Genomic DNA, 18,750 nt, shown 5'->3' with positions numbered 1-18,750 from the left:
GTACTCACTTTTGTGATATACTGTATATACAGTGGGGAGAACAAGTATTTGATACACTGCCGATTTTGCAGGTTTTCCTACTTACAAAGCATGTAGAGGTCTGTAATTTTTATCATAGTACACTTCAACTGTGAGAGACGGAATCTAAAACAAAAATCCAGAAAATCACATTGTATGATTTTTAAGTAATTAATTTGCATTTTATTTGCATGACATAAGTATTTGATCACCTACCCAACCAGTAAGAATTCCGGGCTCTCACAGACTTTAGGTTCTTTTAAGAAGCCCTCCTGCTTCTCACTCATTACCTGTATTAACTGCACCTGTTTGAACTCGTACCTGTATAAAAGACACCTGTCCACACAACTAATCAAACAGACTCCAACATCTCCACAAGGGCCAAGACCAGAGATGAGAGCTTGAAGGACATCAGGATTAAAATTGTAGACCTGCACAAGGCTGGATGGGCTACAGGACAATAGGCAAGCAGCTTGGTGAGAAGGCAACAACTGTTGGCGCAATTATTAGAAATGGAAGAAGTTCAAGATGACGGTCAATCACCCTCGGCCTGGGGCTCCATGCAAGATCTCACCTCGTGGGGGCATCAATGATCATGAGGAAGGTGAGGATCAGCCCAGAACTACACGGCAGTACCCTGGTCAATGACCTGAAGAGAGCTGGGACCACAGTCTCAAAGAAAACCATTAGTAACACACCACGCCTCATGATTAAAATCCTGCAGCGCACGCAAGGTCCCCCTGCTCAAGCCAGCGCATGTCCAGGCCCGTCTAGAAGTTTGCCAATGACCATCTGGATGATCCAGAGGAGGAATGGGAGAAGGTCATGTGTTGTCTGATGAGACAAAAATAGAGCTTTTTGGTCTCTAAACTCCACTCGCCATGTTGGAGGAAGAAGAAGGATGAGTACAACCCCCAAGAACACCATCCCAACCGTGAAGCATGGAGGTGGAAACATCATTTTTTGGGATGCTTTCTGCAAAAGGGACAGGATGACTGCACGATTGAGGGGGATGATGGGCCATGTATCACGAGATCTTGGCCAACAACCTCCTTCCCTCAGTAAGCGCCATTGAAGATGGGTCGTGGCTGGGTCTTCCAGCATGACAACGACCTGAAAGACACAGCCAGGGGCAAACTAAGAAGTGTTCCGTAAAAGCATCTCAAGTCCTGGAGTGGCCTAGCCAGTTCTCCAGACCTGAACCCAATAGAAAATCTTTGGAGGGAGCTGAAAGTCCCGTATGCCCAGCGGACAGCCCCGAAAACCTGAAGGATCTGGAGGAAGGTCTGTATGGAGGAGTGGGCCCAAAATCCCTGCTGCAGTGTGTGCAACCTGGTCAAGAACTACAGGAAAACGTTCATGATTCTCTGTAATTGCAAAACAAAGGTTCTGTACCAAATATTAAGTCTGCTTTTCTGATGTATCAAATACTTATGTCATGCAATAAAATGCAAATTAATTACTTACAAATCATGACAATGTGATTTTCTGGATTTTTGTTTTAGATTCCGTCTCTCACAGTTGAAGTGTACCTATGATACAAATTACAGACCTCTACATGCTTTGTAAGTAGGAAACCTGCAAAATCGGCCAGTGTATCAAATACTTGTTCTCCCCACTGTAATATGAACAAATATACCATGTTGGTGTTAACCAAATCACAAGACAAGCTTTTCTTCTGATCCACAATGAAAAATGACCTGCTGACATTTGATTTCAACTAAACTTAAACGTATACTCTCTTCAAAGAGAACTACACTCCTGAACGTATGTCCGCCTGAAACTTACAAAAAACCAAAGGTCAGTTTGGCACAACTCAGATCCGGCACCCTCCCTTTGGCTATAGAGACGGTATAATTTGCCCTACTGTGTATCTTAGGAAAGTCGGAAACAAAATTCATTTTCGTTTATTGCCCCTCTGCTATGGACGATCTTGAACATGTTCTTTAATCAACATGTTTGCGATAACCCCTGAAATATTCTTCTTACGGACAAGCAGAGGCTTGAATTGACTTTAGACAGGCTCAGTTTGTTCACACTTCCTTGGAGGAGAAGGATACAATGTATTGTTGTTGTAGTGTGGCTAGATGGTAGCGTACTTGCCATGAATTACTTGCATGCGTAAATTTTCATTTTGTCTTGAGCACTAGGAAAATGAGTACTCTGTTTAGTAGCGTCTTGCGAGTGTTTAGTACTCAGAACCGGTCAGCGCATGAAACCGCTTTCAGGCCAAATATTCTTGAATCATTAATAGGGTATCTTAATAGCCTTTATATCTATTATAGACATGTTTGCGCAGTGCAGCACCTATAGACCTTCAGTGTTTGACAGTTAGTACGATGGAACCTATAAGCCTTCAGGGTGTGACAGGTTTAGTACATGGTGGGAACCTATAGGCCTTCAGTGTTGTGAACAGGTTAGTACAGTGGGCACCTATAGGCCTTCAGTGTGTGACAGTTAGTACAGTGGCACCTATAGGCTTCAGTGTGTACAGGTTAGTACAGTGGAAAACCTATAGCCTTCAGTGTGTGACAGGTTAGTACAGTGGTGACACCTATAGCCTTCAGTGTGTGACAGTAGTACAGTGGGTGACCTATAGTCTTCAGGCTTAGATGTGACAGGTTAGTACAGTTGGTGAAACCGTCATAGTGCCTTCAGTGTGTGACAAGTTAGTACAGTGTGAGCACCTATAGGCCTTCAGTGTTGTACAGGTTATTACAGTGTGAACCTATGCTTCAGTGTGTGACAGTTAGTACAGTGGTGAACCTATAGGTCTTCAGTGTGTGACAGGTTTAGTACAGTGTGTGAACCTATAGACTTCAGTGTTGTGACAGGTTAGTACAGTGGGGCACCTATAGGCCTTCAGTGTGTGACAGGTTAGTACAGTGTGAACCTATAGACCTTTCAGTGTGTGACAGGTTAGTACAGTGGGGCACCTATAGGCCTTCAGTGTGTGACAGGTTCGTGATTCTGAAAGGACAGCCACCGTAATACCAGCGCACTCATGTAGGAGAGTGCCCTTTTTGTAAAACACAAAGGGCCAGTGGTGTAGTGGAGGGTAGGCTATACGCAGGTACAAGTGGTACACCCACTTATTTTTCAGTGGGCATTGTGTATACTCCCTTCTTAATCCCTACTGATGCGTATCAAAGTAGTGTAGTGGAGGTATATGATTGATCAATTACGTAGTACAATAGAGAAATCATGCACAGAGTAGCCTACACAATCACAAAGCACATGAAACATGCGCACTGCACACAGCCTAGTTTCAGCGGAATATCATCTCCAGGCAGCAAGAGTGTGCAGCCCTCAACTGGTTCTGGCATGGAGCAGCTCATAGATGAATGACATCGGTAGCCGGGAGGGTAGGAAAGACGTTTCAACTGATGATATCTACCAGTAAATGCTAACTTAGGTCACAATGGGTATGCAAACCAGGTATTAAAAACGTTTTGTCCTTAGTTTTGGTTAGTAGGCTATTTGTTCTGTGCATTGTCATCATGCCCCCTTTTCATCAGTGGTGTAGACATTGATCGGCCTGGGTGGATCCATGTCTACACCATGAAAAAAATTAACGGATAAAAAAAAACACAGGTTGCCTTTCCTTCCCTGGGCAGCCGTTTGGGAATATTTTGGCAAAATTTGAACATACCAACTACTCCAGGCACCACAACAACACTGCATAGGGCCGATGGAAAGACAGCAGTCACACACAGCATGCTGTTAAAGGATAAGCGGTCTATAAACTCAGACATAATAAGCCATTAGGTCCCAATCATAAGAATGCAAAAACACAACCACTAAGCATTTCCCAATCTAAATGTACATCTATTACTTCCCGTTGCAAAAAACATTTCACGTTTTGCACACACAAGTAACCTGTGACCTAAATTTATAAGTGGAACTAACAGCATTTGAACTACTTTGGAGATATGAAACTGACAATCATATCAGTCAAAAATATCAAATTCCCAGTTCATGCCGCAAAACCAACTTTATAAGAGGTTTTAAAAATAGGTTCTATTTGACTCAACGTTCCATGACGTACACTAAAGCATTGTTGGCAGAGTGGATGGATGCAGTTCAAGGCATGATTCATATAATTCACCAATACATTTCTTGGTAGTCCTATCAGGTTGTAAATTGGTTGCTATCAGGTTGTAAATCACAGCTGGCCTGGTACATTGTTTATTGCCTCCCTTTGGGATGCACTGTTTCAGTTTCAATTACTCAGTATTCTGGACAAAAAGTATCTAAGGCTGGGAACGTCAATATAATCAAACTAGCAAGGGCAATGATCAAAAGTAAGTCATAACGTGGCTAACAGGCTAGCATATATATTTATGTAGCAAGCTAAAAACAGAGCCTAACGTTAGCTAGCTAGCTGCTAGGAGGATGTCATGTAATGTCATTGGAGGAGTGGGTGAGTGACTGACTTTTCCCCCTCACATCATTTTTCGGTGGCTATACATATCTAGAGATGCAGGTGTCATTTGGTTAGCGAGCAAGAACTTGAATGACTGTTATCCTGTTAGCATATCTCTTGCATTCGCAAATTCATTCTGGCTATCTACTCAGAGCACTCTGAGTGTGCCAGAGCGCAGAACAATTGATGAATTTATGAACGCTCAACACCTGCTGAATACGACCGGTGACAGTAAATGTAGACAAAGAAGTAATAGTTGGTCAAGAACACTCTAGATCAAGCCTGGGAAACTCCAGTCCTCAGGGGCCCGATTGGTGTCACACGTTTGCCCCAGCCCCAGCTAACACACCTGACTCCAATAATCAACTAATCATGATCTTCAGTTTAGAATGCAATTAGTTAAAATCAGCTGTGTTTGCTAGGGATGGAGGAAAAGTGTGACACCAATCAGGCCCCGAGGACTGGAATTGCCCAGGCCTGCTCTAGATAACATCTAAACAGCCTAGCTACGGCGAGTACCATTGTCAAACTTCTCTCATTTGTGTCTAGAAGTAGCTAGCTAGCAAGCTAGCCAACTTTAGCAGTTAGCCTGGGTGCTTGGTTGGGACAAGCATGCATTGGCAGGCTAACTGCAGAAGGACGAGGAGGCTACAATTCCCCATTGTTTAACAGTGCAATTTTGACGGCCAACTGGCTGAAAAAGTTTGAGGGTTTATCTAATGTTCCTTTGTTAGATTTGAGCTCATCTTGCTCTGGCAAGCATTAGTTGTTGATCTTGTTGATGTGCATAACTGAGGAAGAGAGAGCCTACCTTTTCATGGTTGTTTGATCAATAAGAATGTGACGTTCCCAAATGTAAGAGGACTCCTGTGGTATTTACATATTTGCAGAAAAGCATTCAGGTGTAATTTGTGGCTTTTGGCGAATGCGTTCTAATGCTCTGAAGTCACGCTGTTACTACTGCCTGTAAACACACAGTCCAGTTCAAAGTGAATGATGGCAGGCCTCTGTGGCAAATGGCTTGTTTTCATAAAGCCTACTGTATTTCTGATTGGCTATAGTGCACCGGTCGTGTAGACTCCGGTCCTGGACAAGACAGATATTTTTATTAGGTTTTATTTACTGCAGTGTCTATTAATTGTCCAAACGCACAGATGCTGTCCCACTATACAATTGCTATAGAATTTTCACAAATCCCTTAGTATACATAATTCCCTAAGAATTTATGAAAACGTGAAAATGACCATATCTGGTCGCTTGTACTCTTTTTTTTTTATTCATTCTTCTTGGGGGTGTATGTGAAATGATTTTAATAAGATTTAATATTGCAAAAATTTTGTAAGTTCCACTTTAAATGCAACATGTTTAACACAACATGGTTTTCAAAGAGATGGCTAACAGCAGCAAGCGCGCTGCAATGAAAAACACAGTTCCACTCACCAGATGCTCATTGAAACTTAACTAATTGTTGAAAGTTATTATTGAAAAGGGAGACGCTAACAAATTAGCAAAAACATCCTCTTTGGTAACACCTGCTGCAAACTAGCCCACAACAAAAGCTAGCTAGCTAGACCTTGGAAAAACTCCTGCTCGCAATTGCGCAGTGACCTGTTGGCCTTTTCCATGAGTTTTTGTAAAAACGGTCCCACCCATTAAGTCAAATTGTAATGGCTGACTTAGCTAGCCAAATTTATCTCCCCAGAGACCAGCAAAGAAAAATCCTGATGGGATAATTTTGTCTTCAGTGTTAACCCTTTCCTTTCCAACAAAAACAGAATAGATTAAATCAGAATATCATTGAAAATAATACTTTAATTATCATAATCATTATTTTAGAAATCCTTAAAACCTTTTCTGAAGGCGTAGAAGGGAAATTGTTCCCCACTGTGTTTGGGTTAGTAATCATTTGTAGAGTGGTTCCATTTTCCCTCAGCATGCATTTTTTCACTATTTTGAAAGTCTAAAGAATATTGTTCTGAAACATGTACACATAAATACTGGACATTTTGAACTCTTATTATGGTTATGTTTTGACAAAATTACAATCATGGTCTTGAATTGGACTCCCATTTTTCTGGTCTAAGTCTTGACTCGGTCTCGGAACCCCCCTCCAGTCTTGACTCTGACTCAATTTGCTCTGGTCTTGATTCGGTCTCGCTTTAGGTAGTCTCGAACACAACACTGGCATCTTGTAAGCCCATGTGGGCTGTGCACCTGGTAGGTGTATGAAACTTAAATAAATAATATATGCCATTTAGCAGACACTCTTCAAAGTGACTTACAGTCATGCATGCATACTTCTACCTATGGGTGTCCCAAGGAATCAAACCAACAATCCTGGCGTTGCAAGCGCCATGGTCTACCAACTAAACCATACAGCACCAATGACCATATTAACTGATTCATACACTTACTGTTCAATGCTGGGGGACAGGTAGAGTTTAGGGAACACTTGGGTGGCCTCTGCGTCTTCAAAGCTGACGGAGAGAAGAGCCACGTCTTCCCCAGGGTCCAACGTTGTGTCCTGAGGGAGAGGGGGAGTTAGTACTCACAAATAAGTATAATTTCACTTTTCCATGACTGGTATTAGTGAATTCATCAAATCAATGAAAATATTCCCCATACTGTAGAATATTTCGATGAAAAAACACAGCTGTGGTGAGCTGTACTTCAGTGTTGAGTCAAACTCAACCCTAAGAAGTCCAGTTTAGCCTAGCCTGCTTAGGCTCATTTCCCAGTCCAAGCCTGATTTAAGTACATCTGAGTGTATGTGTTTGAGATGGACACACAAAGAGAGAGGGCAAGAGAGAAAGAGAGTGAGGGCAAGAGAGAAAGATAGAGAGAACGAGAAGAAGAAAGAAAGAGATAAGAGACCAGAGGAAACATCCGATTCGTTTCACGCCGCGCTGACTTCGACAGCTGCAGCCGAGTAGTGGCGCTGATGACTGGAAGTACCAATCAAATCATGTGAGAGAGAGAGAGAGAGAAGCCACCCGAAGCTGCTCTAGATGAGCCGATCATGCTGATCCATCTCTTCAAGGTTTTGATTTCCTCCCCCCGTTCCCTTTCTATATCTATCAGTCATTTTTCCTAGAGCTAGCCCCCCTACCATTATGGATCATCATTAGCAGGATCCGACATTAAGCGGCACTCACGGTTTGCGCTAAGCGAACGAGGGCTGGGGAGTTAATCAAATGTCTTACAGTCGGTTTGAAATCATCCATTTGTGGTAATCGCTGCCCTTCCCGGCAAGGGAATCTCCCTCACCACCATACGGTATGTGTTGAGGCGCGGCGCTACCAGTTTCCTAAGCCAGGCGTTTCAACGCGGCCAACCACGTAACCAAAGCAGGCACAATGAGGTCTGTCAAAGAGAAGATGCCTTTTCTTCGATAGATGTGAAACGGTTGAATGAGCCAAAGGCGGCTGTGTGCACTCCCTCATTGGGCCGTTTCTCAGAGTCAAAGCAGTTCAATTGTATTTTGTGCAACCTAATTGCTATTGCGGTTGAGTTTGAATTAAAAGCGTTACGAATGAGGCTTGAGGGAGTTGGGTACATGACTCCTTCCCATCAACGACTCCCTCTCTGGTCCTGAATGTGGATGGCCACCACACATTGGGATTTCCATACCACTCAAGAGGGGGGGGGGGGCTCAAAATGACCCATCTGAATTAGTCCCGGTGGCTCAGTTTTGGGACTTTGCCGTACCGGACTTTGTATTTCAGAAACAATATGAATAGAAATGTCAAGGGCCTCTGCAGGCAAGGAGAAAGTTCCCTTCCATCTAGCCCGGCCAGAAGAGTGCTGAACAACATATAACACTTCTTCCCAAATGATATTGGTGTGTGTGTGTGAGTATGTACCAACAGCCACAACAATGACGATGGCTGCCTCATGTCTCATCCTGTCCCTCTTGTCACAGCCAATAACATAGAGGGAGAAAGAAAGGGGGAGTAAAAGAAAATAGAGTGTCTGACATTCAAAGGAGGTTGCCTGATTGAATCAGCTTGCGTCAATATAGTGGATGTATGCGCCAGTAAGCATCGACGCTCCCTCTCCAAGTTGTACTTCTGAGCTACCGGGGTCGACAATCTGGGACGGACTAAGTAGACGGAAAGGTGAGGGAGGAGGAAGAATAAGATGAGGGGGGGGGAAGTAAGGCATAGTCATTTCCCCCAGTTCTCACTGTCAAATTCAGGCCTCGTCTGTCGTCAGCGAGGTGACCAAACGGATACTTATTTTAAAGCAACGCTTGCGGAGAGAGAAGGAATGTACAGGAGGTGAAAGTTGGGGTGGGAAAGAACATCGGGTTCTTCTGCATGCGTAGCATTGCGTCGCGGTCCTCGAGAGGCTTTTGTCTCAGACGGACAGTCAAAGAACRGCGTTTGGAGATGATTCACTTCGTCTCGTCCCAAAAAACAACAAGCAGCTGTCAAAAGACATATGACATCACGGAAACAGAAAACAACAAAAACGAGGGAGGAACCCGAACTCTTCTGTTTTCTTTTTACCGCTATCCACCACTATTAGTCTGCTGCAATATGCTGATACACACGTGTCTGCATGGGTACAATCCCTCTGTGCATCCACGCCTCCCTGCAGTTTTGGTTGCATAAATGTCCTCTTCCGTATAGGGCCAAAATCCTGACTTGCAATATGCATACAGAACTTCAGAACACATTCAGAACATACTGTAATGAGGTGTTCCAGGGACACCGGGATATCTCCAATCATGAGTTGGTGAGTGACAGAGGGGTAAAACTCACAATTTCAGCCTACATGACCTTACAAATGGCCCAACTACACCCACCTGAAGATGATTGGTGGGAAAGCTTACAGCCTCACAAATGGCAGTGCAGATGTCAAAGTCTGGCTGCGACCTCCGAGGTAGAATACTACATTTGGCCTTCGTTTTGGAGGCTATCTCTGGGCCTTGACTTACCGAACTAAGAGCTTAAGATCGGGTAATGTAAATTAAGTAAGAACAGGAAAAAACATTTGTAGAAAAATACACATTTATGTAAGAAAATATCTTTGAGAATGGGAGCTTTTAATGCTGACTGCAATGTGAATCCCCACAAACAAAAACAAGAGTCCCAAAGCGCTCCCCAAAAAACTAAATGCCTCTATGCGTTTATACACAGATTGTATGTATGCTTTCTACAGCAATACCCTTCGGGCCAAGTGCTGCCTGCTTAAGTACAGAGCAGAAAAACTAACAATTTTAAAAACCTTTCTCTCCTCAGGCCATAGGCAGGGCCTAATGAAGAACCTCTCCATGGGGAGTAATGAGTCTATAAAATGACCCCGGTTGAAGGACTGCGAGTGAGGGAGGGAGTCCTTAAGGGGGTAGGTGGACGGAGGCAGTTACTTACTGCACACCCGGGAGTATGTGAGTCAGCCCCAAAGACTGGGGTTGAGAGAGAGGGTGAAGGGTGTATTAATGTGTGTGTGTGTGTGTGTGTGGGGGGCTGCTCGAAGTCAAGCCTTCACGTGGCCACTACTCCACTGTTAGCCTTGCTCCCTCCTCTCATCCGTCTTTCTCTCTCTCCAATTCTTTTCTTCTTCTCGCTCCTTCCCTCTGTCTGTTGACGCCCTGTAGCATCTCCTCTCCGTGACGTGTGACAGGTTGGAGATGTGACAGCTGTCCTTACGCTAGACCATGTCCGGCCAAAGTCACAACACGCACACACACACTAAACAGACAATGCTCTRGACAAGGGCGGTATGGAGGTAAGGACTATTGTCCGTCTTATTTTCCCATCTTCAAATGTCACGGGCACCGTCATGGGGCAGCTTGAGTGACACAGGGGTTATTGCGTAAGGATGAGGGCAGCTGCTGGGCTTGCTTTGAGATTCTCTGTCCATCTGTCTGGACACAGTGTTTCACCGCCACAACGCAACCTGCCAGTCAACATTCTTGGAGGAAAGTAAAAAATCTTGAGGTCTACATTGAGAATGGTAATGAGCTGGGGGAAAAAATGCAGCAAAACATGTAGGTGGGTGTCTGGGAGATTTTGAGGAGCTCTGACATTTCAGTTGGTGCTTAGAGCTAAATGGTTCCTTTGCATGAGGGACACTAACCAAGCAAAACCGCCCAATTCTGATCCCAGGCTTTTTCAACTGGATTTCGGGAAGCGGAGAATCAAAATCATCCATTGACGAGGAAACTACAACTAATTACGCTGTTGCATGAGACTTCTACGTCCACTTTACAAATTGCCTACTATCAATGGGGTCGTCCATTTTGCTGAGAGCTGATAACATCAATGTGCCATTAGATAGCAAAGCAGTGTCTTGTAGAGCAATTTTCATTCCATTTTCTTTCATTGCTTTGATGTCAAAATGACATTTTTTCATTCAGAGGAAGCACACGAGGGGATATTGGAAGATCGTTTCATAACCAAATGTTTCTGCATGCTTTTCACTGGGTGAATAAGATGGAGGATACAAGGGCACCGCCATAGCTTCATCGTGTACAGCATAGCACAGAAACACTCAATTAACATAAGTCTTCTTTAAAACAATCTTCTTTACAATTTAATTTATCAGAAAGGTTAGGTTATAATTCCATGCATATTCAAGAGACCTAGCATTCAACTGAATACAAAGATGTCCAAGCAAGCAATGCAGAATGGAGACATGTTTTGTGTTGTGGTTCATAGGCCTGATGTAAGCTTTGTGCCACAACGCCCAGAGGCGGAAAAGGGTATATCATTGGGTCAAGGTGGCTGTTGTCAATGCACGTCTCATCACATTAAATGTTCTGTTCTGACAGATTTAGGGGGGGAGTTGAGGATGTGAGATTGTTCCGAATGTGTTACTGTGTGACAGAAGGGGGGGATTTTGTGAGGCCAGTGCAGTATGCTCTCTATGGTAAGATGTCCCCAAGCCTTCCGAAAGCTGCATAAATATGCACAAATTGGGCAAAGGACAGTAGGGCCACAAATGCATGTGCCCGCGCACACACACAGATACAGAAACACACACACACAGACTATCCTACTCACGTTCTCTCTCTGACCCTGCCAGTAGACAATGCTGGAATGCATGTAAAAGGTGGAGACGGGTAAGGTCAACCATTAACCAGCCGGCTCCATGCCGTCATATTGAGTGCGGTGTGTAATGGCTTCACTCTGTCATGTAGATAATAGGGAAGCGATTACAGAGCACACACAAACACGCTCTGGCTGGACCCACCCCGGTGCCAAGAGTATGCCAGGGACACCACGACCTAAACACACCTCAAGCCTGTTGCCATGGACATGTGTGTGAGTGAGTGAGTGAGTGAGTGAGTGAGTGAGTGAGTGAGTGAGTGAGTGAGTGAGTGAGTGAGTGAGTGAGTGAGTGAGTGAGAGAGAGAGAGAGAGAGAGAGAGAGAGAGAGAGAGAGAACGTGTGTCAAAGTAAGGGCCCATCAGAGCTGGGTGTGGCAGCAAAGGGAACCCACGCTGTGGCAGTTTCATGCCAAGCAGTTCCAAAGTCCACTAAGAATTTAAAGACATGGTCTACAATGACGAGACAAAGTATGAATTGTTTTTATCATGGGTGTTGGTTTTGTGTAGTGTGGAAGTGAATACATAATGCACATCCACTGTTCCCGCTGTTATTAGTAGTTCTGTGAACTAAAGTTGCCAGGAAATCAGGACCTTTCTACAAAGGTCAACAGGAAAGATGTCTGTGTTCGTGTTGCTGGCATATCTGACGCAATTACCAAGGACATACAATACTAGACTAAATGCAATTGTCAGAGTAGAGAGCCGAGGGGGACGCCTAAGGCTATACGCAAGGCCGGTAATGGGCGGAGGGCGTCATTGCTAGTGTGACGTTGGCAACAATGACTCACCAGACATGATATGCGTTGTTAGGCATCTCTCTAGTAGAATCGTGAACATTTAAATATTTCCCAGCGCTGGCGTGGTTCAAAACACAACACACTAGGGCTGTCCCCGACTGTTCTTTTGACCAATCGATTAGTCGAAAATGTTAAGTGTATTTTTCCTTATACAGCGCATTTGGAATGAATTCAGACCCCTTGACTTTTCCCCCATTTTGTTACATTACAGCCTTATTCTAAAATGGATGAAATTGTTATTTTTCCTCAATCTACACACAATACTCCATAATGACAATGCAAAAAACATTCACATTTACATAAGTATTCAGACCCTTTACTCAGTACTTTGTTGACGCGCCTTTGGCAGCGATTACAGCATTGATTCTTCTTGGGTATGATGCAACAAGCTTGGCACACCAGTATTTGGGGAGTTTCTCCCATTCTCCTTTGCAGAGCCTCTCAAGCTGTCAGGTTAGATGGGGAGCGTCGCTGCACAGCTATTTTCAGGTCTCTCCAGAGATGTTCGATTGGGTTCAAGTCTGGGATATGGCTGGGCCACTCAAGGACAWTCAGAGTCATGTCCCAAAGCCACTCCTGTGTTGTCTTCGCTGTGTGCTTAGGGTCGTTGTCCTGTTGGAAGGTGAACCTGTCTGAGTTCCTGACAGCTGTGAAGCAGGTTTTCATCAAGGATCTCCCTGTACTTTGCTCTGTTCATCTTTCCCTTGATCCTGAGTAGTCTCCCAGTTCCTGCCGCTGAAAAACATCCCAACAGCATGATGCTGCCACCACCATGCTTCACAGTAGGGATGGTGCCAGGTTTTCTCTAGACGTGACGCTTGGCATTCACGCCAAAGAGTTCAATCTTGGTTTCATCGGGAACAGAGAATCTTGTTTCTCATGGTCTGAGAGTCTTTAGGTGCCTTTGGAAAACTCCAAGCGTGCTGTCATGTGTCTTTTACTGAGGAGTGGCTTCCGTCTGGCCACTCTACCATTAAGGCCTGATTGGTGGAGTGCTGCAGAGATGGTTGTCCTTCTGGAAGGTTCTCCCATCTCCACAGAGGAACTCTGGAGCTCTGTCAGAGTGACCAAGATCAGGTTCTTGGTCACCTCCCTGACCAAGGCACTTCTCCCCCGATTGCTGAGTTTGGCCGGGCGGCCAGCTCTAGGAAGAGTCTTGGTGGTTCCAAACTTCTTCCATTTAAGAATGATGGAGGCCACTGTGTTCTTGGGGGCCTTTAATGCTGCAGACATTGTTTGGTACCCTTCCCCAGATCTGTGCCTCGACACAATCCTGTTTCGGAGCAATTCCTTCGACCTCATGGCTTGGTTTTCGCTCTGACATGCACTGTCAACTGTGGGACCTTATATAGACGTGTGTGCCTTTCCAAATCACGTCCAATCAATTGAATTTACCACAGGTCGATTCCAATGAAGTTGTAGAAACATCTCAAGGATGATCAATGGAAACAGGATGCACCCATGCTCAATTTCGAGTCTCATAGCAAAGGGTCTGAATACTAATGTAAATAAGGTATTTCTGTTTAGTATTCTTAATAAATTTGCAAAAAAATCTAAAAACCTGTTTTCGCTTTGTCATTATGGGGTATTGTGGGTAGATTGACCAGATAAAAAAATATGACATTTTGTTTAGAATAAGGCTGTAATGTAAAAAAAAAAAGAGGAAAATTAACAAGGCACACCTGTCAATTGAAATGCATTCCAGGTGACTACCGCATGAAGCTGGTTGAGAGAATGCCAACAGTGTGCAAAGCTGTCATCAAAGCAAAGGGTGGCTACTTTGAAGAATCTCAAATGTAACATTCCAAGATGGCGTAGCAGTCAGACGTCTTTGTCTTTGTCCTGTCCCTTGTATATATCTTTTACATCTTTTTCTTCGCATATCTTTTAAAAATATTTTCCTAAACAGCAACTTCTAAATACTCTCCTGCAACCCGCCACCCAATGTGGCGTGGATCTGCTTTTTTTCTAAAGTATTTCTATTTACTTCGGATTTGGAATGCCTCAACCAACTGAAGATAGCCAGCTAACTACCTACCAGCTATCAGTTAGCAAACCATTTCTAGCGGTCATCAGCTAACCTTTAGCTCGGAAAGCTCTCGCCAGTTCGAACAACGTGACTCAAACCAGAGCATAACGGACCTATTTCTCTCCATATCCCCGGATTCCTACCGCAAACTCTGAACATTTTCATCTGGATCTTCGCAACTAGCTAACCGCAATCCCGGGTGACCACTCCTGGCTAGCGTTTCCATCGCGGAGCAAGCACCAATTAGCCTGAAGCTAGCCCGGACAGGGCTCCTGTGCTACCACCGAAGCCCACTCCTGGGCTACAATATCCGGACCCCTTCTACTGCCGGTACGGGGCACGGAATCCCGCCGATCCTCTATAACTGTAATACTGACATAATCTGCCCGAGGACTCCAACAGGACCGACGCCCGCTGAAGGCCCATTCTGCTAACCTGCTAGCTACCTGGAACCCTACTAATTCCACGACTGGTCTATCGACGTCACCGCACGAAGAGGCAAAAACAGACTTACCCTCATCGCGACGTCCCCCAAAGGCTAACTTGCTAGCCCCGGTCTGCTAACTGCTAGCTTGCCTGCCCCGGTCTGCTAACTGCTAGCTTGCCTTCCCCGGTCTGCTAACTGCTAGCCCCTGCTAACTGGCTTGCTTGCTTGCTAACCCAGTCTGCTAACTGCTAGCTTGCCAGCCCCAGCCTACTAACTGTTAGCTTGTTAGCATCAGCCTGCTAACTGTCTGAATCGCCGTGTCCCCAGTCAGCCCAACCACTCACTGGACCCATATGTTCACTTGGCTACGCATGCCTCTCTCTAATATCAATATGCCTCGTCCATTACTGTCCTGGTTAGTGATTACTGTCTTATTTCACTGTAGAGCCTCTAGCCCTGCTCAATATGCCTTAACCAACCATGTTGTTCCACCTCCTACATATGTGATGACATCACCTGGTTTAAACGTCTCTAGAGACTATATCTCTCTCATCATTACTCAATGCCTAGGTTTACCTCCAATGTACTCACATCCTACCTTACCTTTGTCTGTACACTATGCCTTGAATCTATGCTATCGAGCCCAGAAACCTGCTCCTTTTACTCTCTGTTCCGAAAGTGCTAGACGGCCAGTTCGTATAGCATTTAGCCGTAACCTTATCCTACTTCTCCTCTGTTCCTCTGGTGATGTAGAGGTTAATCCTGCAGTGCCTAGCCCCACTCCCACTCCCCAGGTGCTCTCATTTGTTGACTTCTGTAACCGTAAAAGCCTTGGTTTCATGCATGTTAACATTAGAAGCCTACTCCCTAAGTTTGTTTTACTCACTGCTTTATCACACTCTGCCAACCCGGATGTCTTAGCCATGTCTGAATCCTGGCTTAGGAAAACCACCAAAAACCCTGAAATCTCCATCGCAAACTATAACATTTTCCGCCAAGATAGAACTGCCAAAGGGGGCAGTGTTGCAATCTACTGCAAAGATAGCCTGCAGAGTTCTGTATTACTATCCAAGTCTGTACCCAAACAATTCGAGCTTCTACTTCTAAAAATTCACCTTTCCAAAAACAAGTCTCTCACTGTTGCCGCTTGCTATAGACCTCCCTCTGCCCCCAGCTGTGCCCTCGATACTCTATCTTCTGAGCTCGTGCTACTAGGTGACCTAAACTGGGACATGCTTAATTAACACCCCGGCCATCCTACAATCTAAGCTTGATGCCATCAATCTCACAGAAATGATCAATAAACATACCAGGTACAACTCCAAATCCGTAAACACGGGCACCCTCATAGATGTCATCCTAACGAACTCGCCCTCCAAATACACCTCTGCTGTTTTCAATCAAGATCTCAGCGATCACTGCCTCATTGCCTGCATCCGTAATGGGTCTGCGACCAAATGACCACCCCTCATCACTGTCAAACGCTCAAATACTTATGTCATGCAATAAAATGCAAATTAATTACTTAAAAATCATACAATGTGATTTTCTGGATTTTTGTTTTAGATTCCGTCTCTCACAGTTGAAGTGTACCTATGATAAAAATTACAGACCTCTACATGCTTTGTAAGTAGGAAAACCTGCAAAATCGGCAGTGTATCAAATACTTCTCACTGTATATATAAATGTTACTACTCGACTAAAACAATCTCGGTCGACCAACAGCCGAACAACCAAATAATCGTCCAGTCGACTAATTGGGCCCAACAACATACACATAGTTTCACCACCCCAAACACCACACATGTTGGTGAGTCACAACCATAGGTTAAATTGTTCTCAGCACAACAAACAGCTGGGTAGATGATAGTCACCACTAGTCATTCACCAAAGGAGGAGTCAATGCACCTTCAGGGGGGGAATATGATGTTCCCACGTTCAGTGAGGGGGATAAATTATAGAGCATCTGTGGACACTGCAAGTATAAGTGGATGGGCAAGCTAAGTGGATGATTTAAGCCAAGGTTGGACTAGGACACCATGTTTGAGACTATATGGGATAAGAAAGGGCGAAGATATATCAGATTTGGAGTCCAGCCAATGTCGGATTCTATGGAAGCACAGGGATGAGTTTAGCAAACACACTAAGATATGAACTTAAGAGACGCATTTCAATGATGGGACAAAGTAAACATTGAGGTAAAATCTAGAGAAGGTGGGGACGATGATAGGATAAGGCAGAGGAGAGAATGACTGAGACAACAGATACAGTAGACAGTTGACTCATTTACTCAATATTAGAAGGGATTCATTTTACACAATGACTCAACGTCATAGAGAGCAACAGTAATGGCATCTTTTTGGAGGCACTAATGGAGGCGAAGTCCGCCATGGCTTGATGGCCAAAGCCTATGGGGAAATTAATGTTTTTTTTTAGGGGTTTTGGATAAACGTCAAAAATAAGGTCTGTGGTAAACACAGGCTTAGGAGATCTTATATGTTTTGTTTTATGAGATAATCTTCATCAGCTAATGTTAAGTTTTTGTGAATTTTGAAGCATTTTCTAATCAAAACAAAGCTAACGATGCATTAACATGTAAAAAATAAAACTACCCCTCTGGTCGCTTGCCTTTGACGTCCAGCTAACAGGCTTAGTTCACCATATCAGACAGACCCAAAGTCTCCTCTGAACAACGTCGCTTAGGAACCCATAAAACTAGCACCTTCCCACTGAAGAGATATGGTTCCAGCCTGGAGCAAAACAATATACCATCCTTGTGTTTTTGTTCAAGCTGGTAAGCAGAAAGCTAGTGTATTTTGTATTTATTAAGGATCCCCATTATCTGCTGCCAAGGCAGTCGAAATTCTTCCTGGGGTCCAGCAACATTAAGGCAGTTATATACAAATGAAAATATTACATTTCATAACACTTTTTACAACACATTAAGTGTGTTCCCTCAAGTCACTACTCTACTACCACATATGTACAATACAATACAAAATCCACGTGTACGTGTTTGTAGAGTGTGTGTCTGATCAAGTGTATGTTTAAGCCTGTGTCTGTGTGTGTGTGTCTTTTCACAGTGTCCGCTGTTCCATAAGGTGTATTTTAATCAGTTTTTAAAATCTGAATCTACTGCTTGCATCAGTTATCTGATGTGGAATAGAGTTTCATGTAGCCATGGATTTATGTAATACTGTGCACCTCCCATGGCCTGTTCTGGACTTGGGGACTGTGAAGAGACCTTTGGTGGCATGTCTTGTGGGGAATACATGGGTGTCCGAGCTCTGTGCTAGTAGTTTAAATAGACACCTCAGTGCATTCAGCTTGTCAACACTTCTTACAAAAAGTAAGTGATGTAGTGATGAAGTCAATCTCTCCTCCACTTTGAGCCATGAGAGATTGACATGCATGTTATTAATGTTAGCTCTCTGTGTACATTTAAGGGCCATATCGATATGTAATACCAGGTCTAAATAGCAGAAATTAGCACTGGCTCGCCAGAAGCCGCTAGCCTCGAGAGGCCTCTGAGGAGAGGGCTAATTCACACGCTGGTCAGATTAAAAAGGGCTATTGCTGGCTTGTTTGATTGTCATTGCATTACTATTGCTTGAGCGAGGGGGTTACTGGGATGGATATTGGGATGAGGGGCTTCTTCTGTTCGACTGCACTGTAAGTGGAGCCATCTTCACGGTCTTCTGTCTGTGGCCCGGGAGCATTGGGATGGTCAAAATGACCATGAAATCTTGATGCTTGTTGAATCGTAAACCAAGCGCGAAGACGACTGTGTGACCACTGACAGTGATATGGTTTGTTCTAATTCTAAGAACACCCACACACATGCGTACGCACATGAACACCTAGAAATGCATACATAGACACGTAGCTCAATAACTCAATTACCAATAAACTAATGCAACGATATCTAACATACACATCTTTTGAACAGCAATAAACCACTTATATATAGATTATCTTAGAGTTCATACAGTATAT

At 44.1% G+C, this 18,750-nt stretch overlaps 1 protein-coding gene across 1 annotated transcript in view; it reads right to left on the bottom strand.

The window, feature by feature from the left end:
* babam2 (BRISC and BRCA1 A complex member 2) overlaps window positions 1-18,750 on the bottom strand; it is a 191,826-nt gene that overhangs the window by 52,302 nt on the left and 120,774 nt on the right. Inside the window, exon 7 of the mRNA XM_024135970.2 lies at window positions 6,859-6,968. Within this exon, the coding sequence (XP_023991738.1) occupies window positions 6,859-6,968 (110 nt within the window). The remainder of the gene's footprint in view (window positions 1-6,858; window positions 6,969-18,750) is intronic.

Source organism: Salvelinus sp. IW2-2015, unplaced genomic scaffold, assembly GCF_002910315.2.
Source record: "Salvelinus sp. IW2-2015 unplaced genomic scaffold, ASM291031v2 Un_scaffold702, whole genome shotgun sequence".
Taxonomy (NCBI): Eukaryota; Metazoa; Chordata; class Actinopteri; order Salmoniformes; family Salmonidae; genus Salvelinus; species Salvelinus sp. IW2-2015.
This window is presented reverse-complemented; position numbering and strand designations above follow the sequence as displayed.